This window comes from Cololabis saira, chromosome 5 (assembly GCF_033807715.1).
Source record: "Cololabis saira isolate AMF1-May2022 chromosome 5, fColSai1.1, whole genome shotgun sequence".
NCBI classification, from domain to species: Eukaryota; Metazoa; Chordata; class Actinopteri; order Beloniformes; family Belonidae; genus Cololabis; species Cololabis saira.
In genome coordinates this window covers 35,846,859-35,863,668 of record NC_084591.1, presented here as the reverse complement: position 1 = coordinate 35,863,668, position 16,810 = coordinate 35,846,859, and the positions used below count along the sequence as shown (strand labels likewise).

The 16,810-nt window shown below is 38.9% G+C and overlaps 3 protein-coding genes across 4 annotated transcripts in view; 1 reads left to right on the top strand and 2 right to left on the bottom strand.

Moving 5' to 3' along the window:
- Positions 1 to 815: 815 nt before the first annotated feature.
- On the bottom strand, positions 816 to 5,169 carry isl2a (ISL LIM homeobox 2a). 2 transcript variants are annotated; one of them, XM_061722633.1, is made up of 6 exons: positions 5,052 to 5,169; positions 4,485 to 4,674; positions 3,936 to 4,192; positions 3,064 to 3,347; positions 1,933 to 2,100; positions 816 to 1,537 (listed from the first exon to the last, which is right to left on the bottom strand). In XM_061722633.1, exons 1-6 carry the CDS (start codon positions 5,107 to 5,109, stop codon positions 1,421 to 1,423), a joined length of 1,074 nt encoding a protein of 357 aa, XP_061578617.1. In that variant the 5' UTR covers positions 5,110 to 5,169; the 3' UTR covers positions 816 to 1,420. The 2 variants fall into 2 exon arrangements, with proteins under 2 accessions (XP_061578617.1, XP_061578618.1); XM_061722634.1 differs by having other exon boundaries at positions 4,485 to 4,669.
- Positions 5,170 to 7,125: 1,956 nt separating this feature from the next.
- etfa (electron transfer flavoprotein subunit alpha) lies at positions 7,126 to 15,324 on the top strand. The gene is made up of 12 exons (XM_061721848.1): positions 7,126 to 7,254; positions 8,261 to 8,410; positions 8,593 to 8,674; positions 8,985 to 9,067; positions 9,583 to 9,682; positions 9,857 to 9,967; positions 10,093 to 10,194; positions 10,351 to 10,419; positions 10,502 to 10,584; positions 11,813 to 11,878; positions 12,338 to 12,418; positions 14,524 to 15,324. The coding sequence occupies exons 1-12, from the start codon at positions 7,216 to 7,218 to the stop codon at positions 14,557 to 14,559; spliced, it is 1,002 nt and encodes a 333-aa protein (XP_061577832.1). The 5' UTR covers positions 7,126 to 7,215; the 3' UTR covers positions 14,560 to 15,324.
- tmem266 (transmembrane protein 266) overlaps positions 14,521 to 16,810 on the bottom strand; it is a 24,933-nt gene continuing 22,643 nt past the window's right edge. Inside the window, exon 11 of the mRNA XM_061721847.1 lies at positions 14,521 to 16,550. Coding sequence (XP_061577831.1) covers positions 15,913 to 16,550 — 638 coding nt within the window. The 3' untranslated portion in view covers positions 14,521 to 15,912. The remainder of the gene's footprint in view (positions 16,551 to 16,810) is intronic.

Sequence of the window (16,810 nt, the reverse complement as noted above, 5' to 3'; positions counted from 1 at the left end):
GATTTATTTATTTAACATTATTATTTTTTTAATTTCACTAAAGCCCCATTTCCTTCACCGATAAAAGCCGATCCTCCCCAACAAATTGTTGGGGTGTAGTGTGTCAGCCCCGGCTTGACCTGCGTGCTCTCTTGTCCAGCGGCTATTTGTCGCTCAAGATTCCTACTGGAATGAAAATAAACCTAAGACACGCCAGGATGCGTCCGCGGGGCTGCAGCCCCTTCAGCGCGGCGCTGCTGCGCTGCTGCGCGGGTTTGTTGTGGGTCCACTCGGTGTTTCCTTTGCAGGTGATGCCAGATGCAGATAAGCGGCCGCCGCTGCCGGTCCTCTGTCTAGACTTGCAGCCCTGCAAGGGCCTCGGCTTGATCTATGGCATTTGTCTATACAAGACCAATTTTATCGTCTAAGCAGCGACGCGAGGTTCGCTTTGAATTGGGTTATAAGGAGACGTCGATGGTAGTAATAAGAGATGTAAACATTCAAACCCCAAAAACATACAAGCAGTGGAATTAAAGAGGCCGCAACCTATTGTGTCTGATTCAGTGACCCGTGGCGCAGAGGCCAAGCGCTTAATAATATCTTGACTGCAATCACTCAGTGATCCACTTGGCTCAGAAACTGAGCAAGGATAAATATATAAGCAGATTAGGCGATACCAGAACTGCGCATGTAGTCGAGGTTTAACCTACTGCATATGAAAGAGAAAAATCCAGATTTGTAACACTGACACTTTCCTAATCCCCGAAATGAGGTATTATTTACGCGAATTTTCTTCTTTCTTAATTGGCCTTCGAATGCCGAAATGTGGAGCCGTTTTGAGGTGTCGCCTTCACTTTACAGCATTTTAAGCAGCAGATGATTTATTTTGACCATGTATTTAAAATCAATCTAAACATGTAATGGAACAAATAGATTATGCATGCAATAATCAGTTGTTTTATTGATAAGATCATCTATATCTTTCATCAAAATAAATAATAATAACTTATTTTCTGGAGAAAACACGAACAGTGCGCACCTCCCATCTGTTCCAATAATTTACAAGAGTCGATAATGAAATTACAGATCATGCACATCTACACAGGTTGTATTTCTCTTGACAAACATACTGTAACCACTGCTGTTCAGACGTCCATCACAGGCTCGCGTGTTGGAATCCCATCACATATTCCAATTGTGTCCAGTTCAGGCAAAGGTGTTCTTTATAGCGTATAGGCCCATTTTTGTCCATTTACAGATGTGTATCCAGGACCTTCATTCGGCTGCATTGCCTTGGATATAAAGCCGCCAGGGCAGCAGTCCGACAGACTTTAAAGTATCCTGCAGCATAATCCATTGTCTCGTCAGAGGAGTCTTGCAGGAGATCCGGGTGAGGGCGCCCCGGGTGAGGGCGCGGGGCTCCAGCTGACCCGCCGCCTCCTCACGTGTCGACGGGACTCGGCACCATGCTGTTCGGTGTGTCCGGTAACTGCGACGACAGCGAGGTCACATCACTGCCCGAAGAGTTGCCCATGGAGCCCGACTCGGAGAAAGACACCTGCACAATGAACATTCATTGTTTAGATTTTTTTTTTTTTTTTTTGCAACAATCTGACTTTTTTTTTTGACCCCATATGTTTAATAGCCTTGAAGATATTTCATTATATATGAATCTGCACAAGGTGTCAAAATGTAAATTTTTCTCAAAGCCCCTAATGCTGAGGACACCTCATGAAAGCATGTATGTTTTTCTTTGCAGTTTGACACCTAAATTGTTGAAAAGTCCAGTTTTTGCACAATTTCATGATTTTTCATCACTTTTCACTTTTGGCACCATTTTGACTTAAATTAGTTTATGAGTGATTGTTGACAAGTCCATGCGTCTATTTGGCCCTTAATTTCTTTCCTGCCATTATTCCATCATATCTTATTTATTTTAGTAGTTGGACCTACCAGTTGTTGGTAAGCAGGCTGGTCCAGGTCAGTCTGCAGGGCGAAGTCGCTGAGGGTTTTCCACGGCGGCTGGTAGGTTTGCACCTCCACAGGATTCCCCTGCACGCCGGTGTCGTGGCGTATAGGACTTCCTGCTACCAGAGGCGTCCCTGTCAGGCCCTGCAAGTTCTGCAGGATGATTGAGAGCCACTGGTCATTCAAGTGTGGAGCAGTGAATGAATGGTGTCACTGCAGCATCAAAATATTGTGCTGTTTTTGTACGAATCCATTGAAATACTTTTTTACATGAAAATAAAAAGCAAATTGAAATAACAGAAAATAAATTAACATTATTAAGTTGAGTAAACTTTGTACAGGTTTGTGGAGCAACATTATTTGGAAAGGGTTTGTCTTGATTTATCTCTATCATTTTTGAAAATAGATGCTATATATATATATATATATATATATATATATATATATATATATTAAATTACAAATTTACTTTAAGAAAATATACAGATGTATTTCTTGACAGTTCCCATCACTGCATTGTGCTAAATTCTTAGGCACCTTTAGTGTTGTTTTACCAAAGCTTTGCAGTCCATATTTTTGTCTCTTTCAGATGCAAAGAGAAAGCTGCCTCCGGAATGCTAATTAATATCATTGCAAATGTAACAATTGAGTGTAATCTGTGCTTGATTCTGAGGGAGGCCACACTTAATATGAATCGTTTTTTTCTTCTGAACGGCCAGTGGTTTGACTTTGTGTTCATATTGTCACATTTCCTATTTGAATGTCTAGGAGTAAATATGATCATTTTACTTTGATGAAACAAGAAGGTGCCCATTAATTTAACACCCTGCTGCACATTTTAAAGTTCCTTAGTGTTCTTTCATGATTTTCCTCTTAGAGTAATGACATCCAGGTGTTATTACTCTTAGCCCCAATTAAAAATGTGTCACACAATCTTCGTCTAAAAGAACATAGGTAGGCCTAATTTCCTCATTTAAACAGTTATGTGGTTTCAAATGAAAGGTGGGACACTAAGCCACTTCAGTACGTCATACTAATTGTATCCATGCAATGAAAAAAAAAAAAAAAAAGAGTTCCAATCCAAGATGTGTAAAGTTTAAAAGCCTCGTCACTCACGGTTTTGTCGTTGTGTTGTTGCTGCTGGAGCTGCTTCATGAGGATGGACCTCTTCTTGTCTTTGCAGCGCTTGTTCTGGAACCAGACCCGGATCACCCTGGGGCTCAGGCCGGTCATCTCCACCAGCTGCTCCTTCATCAGGGCGTCCGGCCGCGGGTTGGCGTTGTAGCAGGTCCGCAGGGTGTGCAGCTGCTTCTCGTTCAGCACCGTCCGGATTCGGGTGGTCTTCTCCGACTGCTTGTGGACGTGGTTCCGATGAGATGGATGCCGAACAGAAATGGGATCTAAGGAGGGTGGTATTTTTGAAACGTTTTCAGTGAGTTTGTGTAAGATAAATATGAACAACAATAATAATTATGATGATTGAATCAATGTGAATGAATGTAAGCTTTATTGCGAACATGAGAAAACATAAAAAACACACAAGTCAAAATAGTCAAAACAACAGAAAAATGAAATAAAACAATTTTACCATGTCCGAAAAGGAGTAGAAAGAAGCATGTGCTTATTTAATCCTACCCCTTCTCCCTTCTCAGTAATTACAATTCTCAATGGATTTCAATATCAAACACATATTCACAACTACTGCATATATTGTGTACCAACACCTCATGAATATACATAGTTACATATTTACATTACATATGTACATATTTACAATCAAAGAAAATAAATAATGTAAGTAAACAAGTGAGTAAATGATGTGTGGAAACACCTGGTGATTGTCAAAGCCCTTCATCCTCCCTGTACCCTGTGAAAACCATCTTTTTGTACCGCTGTTTGAACTGGCTCATGCTTGGACATTGCTTGAGCTCCACACCCTAACTGTTCCCCAACATGATAGTGATGATAATAATGATGATATTGTGTACCTGAGATGTGCAGGGGTCTCTTGTGCACGGCCCCGGGGCTGAGCGGGCTCCCTGCAGACCGCTCCAGCAGCAGGCCGTGGTCAGCCCGACACAGCAGCTCCTCGTCCTGCAGGGAGAACTCGTCTCCCGGCAGGAGGTGCCGGCTGCACACCGAGCACCGAAAACACTCCATGTGGTACACATTGTCCCGCGCTCTCATCACCAGGTCGCTGCTGCAGAAGCCCGTGTTGCACTTTGCGCATTTGATGCCAAAAAGCCTGAGAAAGGAGCACGGAAATTAGTACAGATTGTGCATTTTAACTTCGGTTTAAACAACCCGGACGCTGATGTGAGGGCTATAAATTAAACACGTGTAGAAGTAACTGAAAGCTGTCACTGAAAGTGTGGAAATAAAACATTATGAAATAAATCTTATCTAGGTCTAAACCTTATGATGTTTTTCTTCAGCTGAGCGTATTTACCATTGTTGGGAATATTAACTCATTTATATTTGCTTTTTGTATTTTGCTTTAGAAGTGAAATTGTGAAAAGTTTTGTTTTTTTAAATACCTCGCATAATCTCTTTTACAATAAGTCTTTCCTTCTCGGACAAAGCATGTGCAGGTCTCGTCGAGATACTGGTTGCACTCCGCGCACTTGAGGCAGGCTGCATGCCACTCCAGGTCCGGGGACACTCTCAGGATGTACTGGTCGTGTATTTGACTTCCACAGCCCACACACATTGCGATTCCCGACTTCTCTGTGAGGAATAAATGCTTTAATGGAATACAGTAAATGTGCGCTATTATAATTTTCAAGACAGTGATGTTAAACAAATATTCAAAAATATTTTACACAAAAAAAGGAAAGTTTAGAGCCTTCTAATAATATCACGGCATCATTATGATGAGGTTCAAGGAGCTAAAAATATCAGTTACAATTTAGTCTGCTGAAGGCATCGCGATCCACTAAATTCAGGACATTTGATGAAATAGGCCAGTTGTGCGTCTTCTAATTCTGCCTCTAAATAAATAGGAATAAATAAATCCAGGAGAGTAAATATCGGTAATGATATAAAAGTCCAAATATAAACGGATAATAGGCAGTGGATGGTGAGAAGAAAGAGAGGGTTCTTACTTTTTGAATGATCCCCCATATCATCCAAGAAAGAAGTATTGAGCAGGATGTCCACCATACAGCAGAGAGAGCCGCGTGTGAGCCGACGGGTGGAGGAGAGGAGCGGCAGCACCGTCCCGTCCCCGGCTGGAGGATAAACTTATTCCTCCTCCGAGAGAGAGGTGGAGAGAAAACAAGGATCATCGACCAGTGACGTCTGCACAAGCTGGACCTCTGCGGGTCCAGGGAGAGGGTGCCATGCAAATTTCCTCCAGGACCCCCTCTCTGTTTGTTCTTCAGACTTTATGAGAACATGTGTTTGTCTTTGGCGTCCCATAGCACTGCATGTCAATCTCTATTTCCTGTAAAGCAATTTTCTTTGTTTACTTGCTCAAAAATTGGGAACCCATCCCGTGTCACTTGAGTGTTTGCTGTTATTTCGGATGGTATCACAGTCCTTTGAATGTTGGTTTACATTACATGCCATTTAAGGAAATCCTATTCTTATCCCTGCTTGTTTTATTTTTCATTCTTTTGTGGTGATCTATATAACTTTACATTTACCTTTTTTGTAGTTTTAAAATACCGAATACTTCTAACAATGATCTATTTTATCTTACATACATTATGATTATTATTTTGGTTACCATGTGGTTGTTTATTGTAAACAATATGGTGTTTTGTTTTACTTTAATTTACCTAACGGTCCATAGTCAAACCGCACATCATTGCAGGGCGCCCTCTACTGGTGAAATAGCGACCATACAGATATGAGATGTTCCCTTTGAAAAGCGGCAGTACTACTGTGAACCTCGTAAAGGCTGACTCATAAAAATTAAAGATTACACTTTATTTTGATTTAATTATTTAATAACGACTCGGGGAATCAATACGAAATTCGGTTCATAGTTTGAAGATTTACATTTGTACCTTTTTCCATTTCTTTTACTTCCTTTTGTCTCTTCTTTGTGGGTTGTGCAATTGAAAAGAGTCAAAAACAGTAAAAAATAACAACATGTAAACCTATGTCTATAATGTATACTATATAGAACTAAACGTTTGTTTCTTATCACAGAATAATGTCAAAGAATTAAATAGCATTAATAGTTAATGACCTTTAGGATTAATTTATTGTTCTTTACTTGAGTCATTCTTAAAACCATTTACGTTTAATTCTCTCATTTCTTTACAGCAGTATTTGGACTATAATTCTTATGCACATCAGGGAGTGCCAAAATAACTGAGTTGTTTCGCTGTTCTGCCTATAACAATAATGTTAAACTTGAATCTTCATTTATTTCACAGGGGTTTTCTTTTAAACTCATTTTACAGCTTAAATAATTCAAAATATTCAAATCTAAAATATGAGGAGCAAGCTCCAGGGAAAAATATTGATTAATTGATTAAGTGGCTGACGGAAAATTGTGCATTTAATTTGATAACTGCTAAAGATTGGTTACATTTATTTTTTATTGACCGATTTCAACTAAACATTCAATTACTGTTACAATACTAAAACATTTTTTAACCCTCTTCTCCTTCTTGATAAAAGTCATATAAAGAAAACGATCAAAATGAACTCACCATATCTGTCAATACTCTTATGATAAAAAAATAATATAGTAAATAGAGTGCATTATTGTAATTATATAAACTTAGGAAAACGAGGCTGTGAGGGTGGCACAAAATGACGACCTAAATAATTTTATCCGGCATGCAAAGACAAAATGTTGCAAAACATCAACATGATATAGCGTATAACTGAGACACAAAGGAAGCAGTGTGACTGGAAAGCCTGTCTCCATGATCTGCGGGGGTTATTTTGCGTTTTTGTCGGTGTCCTGTGGCGGAAAAGTCACGTTAAGAGTTCAGGGAACTTCTCACAGAATCTATCCGTTGTGCAGCAGAAAAAAACAATGATATTATAAAATAAATAAATGTCAAAATAAATATAAAAATACATTTCACACCAACATGTTGGAGAATATTTGTATAATGATATTTGTATAACAAAGTAGTAAGTTTATGTGCAGCAGTTTTCAGAGAGAGAGAGAGAGAGAGAGAAGAGAAGAGAGAGCGAGAACGAACGCGAGAGTTGGGAAATATCGCGAGAACTTGTATGAAACGTCAGAAGACCTTTTGCTTTTAGCATAAGTTTGTCTCTCAGCTGCGACAAGAGTCCAACATGAACAGAACTTTGAGTAAAAGTACTCTGAGGAATCTGGTAAGTGCTGTTCTAATACACATTAATTAACTTTAACATAATTGTCAAGAAAAAACAGAGAAAAAAGACCCGACTGCATCTGTCACCTTGCCTGTGTTTGCAGCTGCTAGCCGGAGTTAGCAGCGCTGCTGTTTCTAATAACTGGGAAAAGACCTAATTTCTTCCACAGAATTGAATAAGTTGTATTTATTGTTTACATGCGTCATGTTGGGACATATTATGTGAGGTTTTTTCTTAGGGATCTGGTAGTAGTCTGTGTTTTCAGAGCGGTTATGAAACCTGTTAAATGTGTTATGAAACTGCAGCGCTGTCATTGACCACCACAACAACAGCTGCAGGGGTTTTGTTTGATTTAAATCACTTACTGGACTTACTTACACCCCATTCACACTCTGGTTTGATTTGAGTTTGAGAAGTTTCCCCTGAGGATGTTTAAATGTACCAAATGAAACACATGGAGGTCCTTCAACACAAAAGATCATGTAGGAAATGTTTTAATATTATTAGTATTATTATTATTTTTAAGATGCATAAGACAGCGTTAATACTCAGTATGTATATATTTACTCATCATTTTTATTTGAGTAATTTAGTTTAAATAAGTTTTATTTTTTTTTGCAGGTTTTATGTTTATTTCAGTCGTATCTGAGTGACCTTCACCTGTTGTTACATTTATCACATCCAGATGGAGCTGGTATTTTCCTGTGTTACTTTCACATAACCGGGTGCAGCTGCTTCCAAGGTCAAGCTGTAGGTTGTTTGTCTGACCAAAGAGATATGGTCCTGAGCTGGCTCTTGATGCCTAGTGGCGTGTAGGAATCAGTGGCGTAACATCAGCATTGTTGTCTAGATTACCGTACCACCGCTGTACTTTACAGTCCCACCTTAACCGTGTTTTCAAAGCTTATGTCATAAATAAACACTTTCTCAACAGATGGCACCACAGGAATAACTTTTGTTTGAACTGACTTTGAGCTCAGACTGACAAAGATGTGTTCACCAACAGACTGGCCTAATCCAGAGATTTCAAAGCACCTTGGTCATCGCAGAGCACAACAATGAAAAGCTGACGCCCATTACTCTCAATGCCATCTCAGCTGCCAATAAACTGGGTGGAGATGTGTCTTGTCTGGTTGTTGGAACAAACTGTGCAAAGGTAGGTACAAAATTTAAAATGTTTGCCTTTTAAGACAAGGGAGGCTATGCTTTATGCTATGCACAATGAGTAAAACAGATGATATTTATTAATGCACTGCAGTCTTTTATATTTGTACACATGCATATAAGAGGGCGTTAGAGAGTCACCAGATACATTAAATAGTTTGTGTATCTTTTCAGGTTGCGGAGGAGATAAGCAAAGTACAAGGTGTGAAGAAGGTTCTGGTGGCCCAGCATGACGCTTACAAAGGTGCCCTGGCAGGTATGTAACCCTTGATGGTTGTTGTTAATGCAAAGGCAGTGAGTACTCTGTCATTACTATTCTATATATACTGGTGTAGATTTAGTTAAAAGTGCAAACGTGCTGAATTTGACTCCCTTAGCATTTTTCTTTTTAAATTTTCACCATCTTACACACTAACAACAGAACCCTTACTTGAGGGGAGCCTTTGTTATTATTCCTTTGATTTCCTTGCCTATATGTTGGAAGTGTCTTGAAGTAGCTGCATAGTGGAGCCTAATGTTTGCATTTGGTGTAGCTGAATTTGTTTCTGTGTTTTTGATTTTATTAGAGGAATTGACTCCACTTATCTTGGGCACACAAAAGCAGTTCAACTTCACTCACATCTGTGCTGGCGCATCTGCTTTTGGAAAGGTAGGTCATGGACAATATGGTGAATGACTCCAATTATTCACCAGTCAAGTAAATTTACAGTGAGTTAGTTAGTTTAGTAAGTTAGTTTTCCATTGAATGTGTGAATCTCCTGCTATTTTCTGTCATGCATCTTTAAATCAAAAAGACCTTGGTTCAGGTATAATCACTTGCATTCAGATTTATTTGTATGGTGGTGATTCATAACAAAAGTAATTTCGGTTTTTTATCAAATAGATAAACAAGTTAACTTTAAGTCCAACCCAGTATAGTCCTATAGTCTGGAATTAATATGGTGAAAAGATTATAACAATTCAAACTAAATTCCACTATTCCACCACTATTATTTAGATAATACCAGTAAATAAAAAGCAGCCAAGCTCGTAGACCAACAGTTTCTATAAGATCTAAATGTTCTTGTCATCTTGGTACAAGAAATTGTTTTGCATGCATCGTCCGTCAGCAAATCATTTACATAAGTCTGTGAACTCCATATTTTTTGTTTTGTTTTTTTGTAGAACCTGCTTCCCAGAGTTGCTGCCAAGCTGGATGTTGCACCAGTTTCAGATATTATTGAGATCAAATCTCCAGATACTTTTGTCAGGACCATCTATGCAGGTATAGCATGTGTACCATACAATGATATAGACATCCGATGATAAAATGTTCAATTGAGTTTTTATGAAATGCGTGGTTTTCTTTAAGCACCGTTTGCAGGGAAATGGACAGTTTTGTTGTTAACTCAACTCAAGCAAATTCATTTCCGATCTTGATTGTGTTTAAATCGTTCAGGAAATGCCCTCTGCACTGTCAAATGCAACGAGGCAGTCAAAATCTTCACTGTCAGAGGGACGTCTTTTGAAGCAGCTGCAACAGAAGGAGGAAGTGCTGCATCAGAAAATGGTATTACAGATTCATACCATTGACCTTAAGACGGCTAAAAACTAAACTTGATATTTTAACTATTATTTTATTTTTTCATTTGGAAGTTAATTCTTATGTGTAATTGGTGGTATTTTAACCTGCAGTGGCTCCTGCTGCTGTCGCTGGAGTTTCTGAGTGGCTCGAACAGAGTCTGACAAAGAGCGACCGTCCAGAGCTGACAAGTGCAAAGGTCGTGGTTTCAGGAGGTATGCAGTCACTCTGTGTTTTTTAACCTATTGACCAACTGTGTGTTTCTGTCAAAGCATTGGTTGACTGTATCCTTGTAGGCTAATTCGTTACAGGTAAAAAGATCAGGATTTGTTGCATGAAGAGTCGACTTATTGTGGCTGTCCTCTTTTAAGGAAGGGGTTTGAAGAGTGGAGACAACTTCAAGCTGCTCTATGATCTTGCTGACAAACTGAATGCTGCAGGTATTATCATGAAAGGTTTTTGTGTTTTTTAAACAGTTGTTTTTTAACCAAGCTTCTAAGTCTTTCGATATTCTTTTTCCAGTTGGTGCGTCCAGAGCTGCAGTGGATGCCGGCTATGTCCCTAATGACATGCAGGTTGGACAGACGGGGAAGATTGTCGCACCGGTATGCTCTTCTTTTATTCAAGTGGTCATTTTGAATAAACCTTATCTTGTGCAGCAAATCAAGAAAAACAGTAATGAAATAAATTGACTAATGGCAAAAGATGAATGGTTTAAAGGCTTAAAAGGCAACATCTGAGATCAGTTGCAGTGTCGATGCGTGCATTTTACAAATTCCTGCTAGGATTTGTTAAGCAATTAAGTCCTGATGCTTTTAAAAAATGGTAATCTTTCTGATTCTGGTCAATCTGATTCATCAGTAATACCCCAGCTGTGATTGTCAACACATTAGATGCTGCAAAAAGTCCATGATGGCACTTTTAAGGCCCTAAATGCAGATGACGTCTGACCAGAGCCTCAAACCTGGCCAGACTGTTCGAATTAGATTTTCCAAGTGTTATAACGTTATAACTGACTCTGTTAATTTATTATGGTTTAAATCTTAAATCTGTCTTTTTTTTTTTTGTCAAATACCCATCAGCCTTGAAATGCATAATTTGTTTAGTAAAGTAAAAGATTAATGTGCAGCATGTACTATATCCTCTTCCATACTGGTTATCATTAATTCATCATCACACAATTTAAAGCTGCTGTAAGAGGGATTCTCACAATGTTAATGAAAGTTACGCAAATGTATTAATGGTTATCCATAAGTGATATCTATAATAGTATACTGATATATTAAATAACATATTTGGCAACAGTCATTTTCATTTGCTTTTATTTGCACTTCACAGATGCCCATTGCCCACCCATTCTCTCTCACAGACGTATATTACAATACTGGGGGATTTGTTAGTAAATCATTTTAAGTCTCTGAATTTTCACTCTGTTAACAACTCTCAAAAAAGCACGTGTGTGTTGTGAGGTAAAAAAACACACAAAAAAACACTTGGCATTGTATTAAGACAGAAAATGCTCATGGTACCAGAGATTTATTTTTCTATACAATAAAAGTATCTCAGTGAGGAAAATTAAACTTTCCAAGTGGAATGAATATTTTTTTTTTGCTTCCTAACTTAAGTTAATAGAGATGTACTTAATTTTTGTATTTTTCTGCAGTAGTAAGTTATTATTGTTAACACATTGTTTGGCTCCTCTGAGACCTTGGCTGCAGTGCTAACCACACACTGAAATAGTCATGTCATCGTGTTAAACTGCATGTGAGAAGTTTCCTCGCCAGCTTAAGGAGATGCAAGGATGGCTGACCCTTTGTTTTTTCATGTCCATAGGAGTTGTACATCGCAGTTGGCATCTCTGGAGCTATTCAACACTTGGCTGGAATGAAAGATAGCAAGGTAAAGTTACTGGAGCGACATGGCCACATATTTCCAACCTCTAGTTTAAAAAAAAATACATATTTTTTTTATACATGTTCTACTTTTCTATGCATTTTCTTTTTACATTTTCCTTATTGATTATCAAATGCTCGTCATGAGAGTTATAGCAAAAATTGACATCAAGTTAATGCAAGTGTGTTGTAGTTACACCTCTTCCCTTAAGAAAGAAAAACACATTTCTGCCGGCCATCACGTAACTCGGACATAATATGCTCAAATGGCCACTTCACTAAATTGATGACATGTAGTTTTTTTTTTCCGGTTTTCCATTTAAGAAACTAAATATTTTCTTTTTTTTCAGATGTTACGAGACACATCTGTTATATGAAAATGAACCGTTTTTTGGAAATCAGACATAATGCATATATATTTAATGTTTAATACTTTTTTTTATTTTTTTCACCTTTCTCCATTCAGACCATTGTTGCAATAAACAAGGACCCTGAGGCTCCCATTTTCCAGGTGGCTGACTACGGTTTGGTAGCTGATCTGTTTAAAGTAAGTGTCTGTTGACATTGATCTAATGTTTACAATCTTGTATCAGAACGCAACCAAGCAGTTCCTGGACTTCATAAGTTTTGTTAGCTTTTAGTCCTGAGCGACAGCAAGATTAGTTTTCTCACTTATACATTTTGCATGATACCTTATTCCACCGAATGGAAATGTGCAACTACTGAATTATTAAACTCTTGAATTAATCTGAGCTTTAGGCTGGAGCTTGTTCCTAAAAGGAAAAACTCATTAACATCTCAGAAAGCATAAAAAGTGATCAATAGTTTACTTAAAGTTGCCCTCAGTTTTGTATTCAGCCTCTTATACGCTCAGTTGCGATCTTGCATCTAGGTGCTACTTGGAGATATTGAGCCAGGTGTTTAACCCTGGAGTCCAGTACTCCCCTGTGAAAGGGAAGTACCTTATATTTTCATGTGTGTCCTGCTGGTAATGTTTTATTTAGCTCATCAGTAGCGTCTGAGCTGCCCAGGTCACCCTGAAAAAGCGATTAGTAATATATTGGTGTCGGTGGAGTTGTGACCTGCTGGATGAGCTCATCTTACATGTGATCACTCCTCAGATAACTGATTAAAATGGATGGGCTTTTTACTCTTTTTTTTTTTTTTTTTCCCCCCCCTCAAATGGACAGTTGATACCCCGTACCAGTGCAGGCAGTGACTGATTCTATTCAGAAGTTGCTCCACTCAAAACTGAAGCCAGCTTGAATAATCATATTAATGACAAAGGACTTTTTAAATCCATCAAAATCAGTCTTCAACATGGTGCCCGATGCGCTACACTCATAAAGGCAGAAACACAAAGTCTCTATCTCTCTCTTTTTTTAAATTAAAAAAATAATAAAATCTTGCTCTGGAATTATCAATCGTACAAACACTGAAATGTTTGTGTAGCTGCTGCCGGCTTTGGTCTTAAATTTGTTTGCTCATTTGTTCAGCAAGCTTCTGCATGCATTATAGTTTGAGTGTTTGAATGCTTGACATGGAGCATACTGGATAAGAAAATAAGATGCTGGTAAATATTTATCTTCATACTGTATTAAAACCTGGAAGAAAGTGAAATGCAGAACAGAAATGACTCAGATTTACACAGGCTAATGACATTAACTTTGCAAATGATTCATTTTAAAGTAGGCTGCAGTTGATGCATTTAACAGAAAAACGGATTGGTCTGGCAGTAGCTCTTGGGTTGGAATGGGAAATAATTAGGGCTGTCAAAGTTGACGCAAATTCTGTTTAACTGTTTAAACCCTCGGCCCAACCTTTTAGTTTGGAGAAACAAGAATGGGTTGCAGCTGTAATAGACGATAAAATACCAAGCAGGACGCATCAGTTGGGTAGCACATCTCTAAAGTGGTTTTGAAGCTTTTTTCCCCCCCATAGAGTGTAAAATATGAAAAATTAAAGAATATATACTTTTTTCCTTATACAGTGTGTCGCCATGTTGCTCTGAAAGGGAACATGCCCGCCGTATGTGGATCAAAGTTAACTGTGGCTGCCAGCTCCTCTGGCTGAGCCATGTGGAGGAGCTGCACGGCTGCAGGCGGACGTTTGCAGCTGAATATCCTGTCATATGTTGTGCAGGTGGCAAAATCATAAATCACTGCTGGGTTTAGCTGACGCCGGGTTACTATAAACTACAGGTCACAAGTGATGATGGCTAGTCATTGGCTGAGGTGACTGTCAGTCATGGATATGAAATTAAACAATACAAACCAAAGGAGTTTTTTTTTTTTTTTTTTTAAACAAGGCTGTAAATATTTTTATTCAAAATTGCTTCAAACAATTTGTTTAAATGGACATTACTCTTTGATAGAATTACTCAGATGGATATCAGTTGCTGTTTGTTTGACCGAAGTTTGCCCTCTGTAGACTTTTAGGACATGTTTTTGACTTATAATAATAAATAGCATTTGTTTAAAACAAGGATAATTGTCTGTTCCAGTATTATTGCAATTTGAAAAATATTTTCTTAAGGTAAACAGAATGTTGAAAACAAAATGTGTGCAAATAATTGGTTTTAATTATGAGATAACTATGAAACTCTTTCAAATTATGAATTAAAAACATTTTAATCTTTCTTTTTTTCTGAAGGCCGTTCCTGAGATGACAGCAGCGCTGAGCAAGTAGGAAACAAACTTCCACCAACCCATCATCTCATCGCTGGGATGTGCAAAAAGAACAAGAGCAACCGCGGGAAACACAGTCACTGCCTTAAGTTTCTGAAGCTGTGTGTTGGTGTGCAAAACTCATGCCATCAATGTCTCCTCTCCAGCTGGCATTTAGAAACAAATGCAAGTTTTTACATATGAAATGCCTCATCATTAAACTACTTACCTTTGGCAGGAGGTTTCTCTTTGTTTTTACTGTCAGTAGTGCACATCATTTCTACACTAAATACATCTTTTTGGGTGCAAAATCAATGTAGTTCTTGTTGCTAACTCGAAGTATATGTACCCAATAGGCTTTTGGAAAGCAGTGTATTAAGTGGATTACTTAATTCTTTTTTTTAAATTTGCCTTTGTTTTTATTGTTAATTCAAGTTGATTTGAAGTGTTTCATTTCAATGAACCGAGTGCCAGTAGACACCACAATAAACTGGGTTAGTTTGGAAATCCTAAATGCTCATGCAGTATTTTAATTTGCAACATTTGATTCACTGTCCAGTATGCCTCCTATTTTCGGTCATGATATGATAACCAAACTATCTTAAGTATTTACATAGAAAAGAGAAAATATATAATCAGGAAAAAAAATCATGTTATACCTGAATGTCATGTTCAGGAGTTTTTCTTTTTTTTAATTCTCAAAAACCTCTGAATCAATTCTGCTTGTTTAACCTGTAGCTGTTGCATCTTTTCCTCCAACAATAAAAAGGATATCACATTCTTCCCATCACAGACTGTAGATAAAAATGTTAATTATGTAGAAAGTCCAAAGAAGAGAAGACAAGTCCACTGTATCCTGCAGTGGTCCATCTAAGAAGATGAACTTGGACACAGACTGACTACAATAACAGATGGGGGACACTGGCCCGTTTCCTGGGGATGTAATGATGCATCACTTTGACGACTTCAACAGTGCATCAGAGGAGCTCCCATAAATCTCTCAGCACCATTGTCTCCATTTGATGTTCTAGAAATCAAACTACAACATCTGAAAAACCAGGCCTGATTAAAAATTAGAGGCTTGTGCCTCATTGCTGGTTTGGGTTTTTTTTGTTTTGTTTTTTAAGGAAAAGTAAGAAAGTGTTTATGTGAGTGTAAATTCCTGATAAGTGTTGCCTGATAAGTCTGCCTCCATCTGTTGTCCATATGTTGTTTCTGCCTCTTCTGGAAGTTCAAGTTCTCAGTTCCAGCAGTACAAGGATGACGGCAGACGGGACAGTCTGTGCCAGTGACTCCCAATAAAACAGGAGTAAAGTTTTGCATTAACTTTTATTCTTGATCTGAAAAGCGCACTCTGAAATTGTTCTGCAGAGTCTTATGCTTCTGATAGGCGGTGGGCTGAAGTGTCTACCTGACCCATCATCCTGTACTTCTCCTCTAGGAGAGACTCGTTACCCTGCAGATGGATGACAGTCTTGCCGTGGAGCCCAATCCGATTGTCCTGGTTCCTCGTGTTGTAGATCTTAACTCTTCGTTCCAGCTCGGGGCTGGTTTTTGTCGAACCCGTTGGGCTGGGCGGTTTGAGGTTGACGGGGTCCAGACCCTTCTGGGTGAGACAGGAGTCCTCGGAGAGAGAGGAGAGGAGCTCTTGCACCACAGCGCTGGGGCTTCCTCGGGGCTGAGTGCCCAGGGCGAGGGGGCTGCTGTAGGGCGGGGGGTAGCAGCGCTGGTCGCTGTAGTCTGTGGACGTGGAAGCCTCGCGCACAGTGGAGCTGCAGTCCATGCTGGAGCCCAGCGTGTGGCTGCTGATGCTGTGCTGTCGGGCGCTGAAGCTGGTGCGAGACCCCGCAGCTGTGGACGCGTCGCTGACTGAGCTGCCGGTGCGCTGCAGCTGGCTGGAAGGCACCGCGTCTGCGCTCACCAGCGAGGAGGGCAGCTGATTGGGGTTGTTGGGGAGGTGCACGTCTATGGCTGCTGTGGTGATGACACGTGCTGGGTCCGGGATCCCCATATCTACAATGAAAACAAACATTTTTAAAGTGTTTTTTTTTAATTGTGTAATTTGTTTTTGTTTTTTTATGATTAAATTAATTGAAATTTGATTTCTTAGGAAAAAGGGACAGATACAATAAGCTTAGTCTTCTTTCTGTTCCCTTTCATTCAAGGAAAAAGATTTGTTGTAATTATATTGAACTGTTTTGTTTTTTCTTTTAATGAATGAAATAAAATTAAATGAAATATAAACAAGTGAAGAAGGAGCTTCCTCAAGCTCA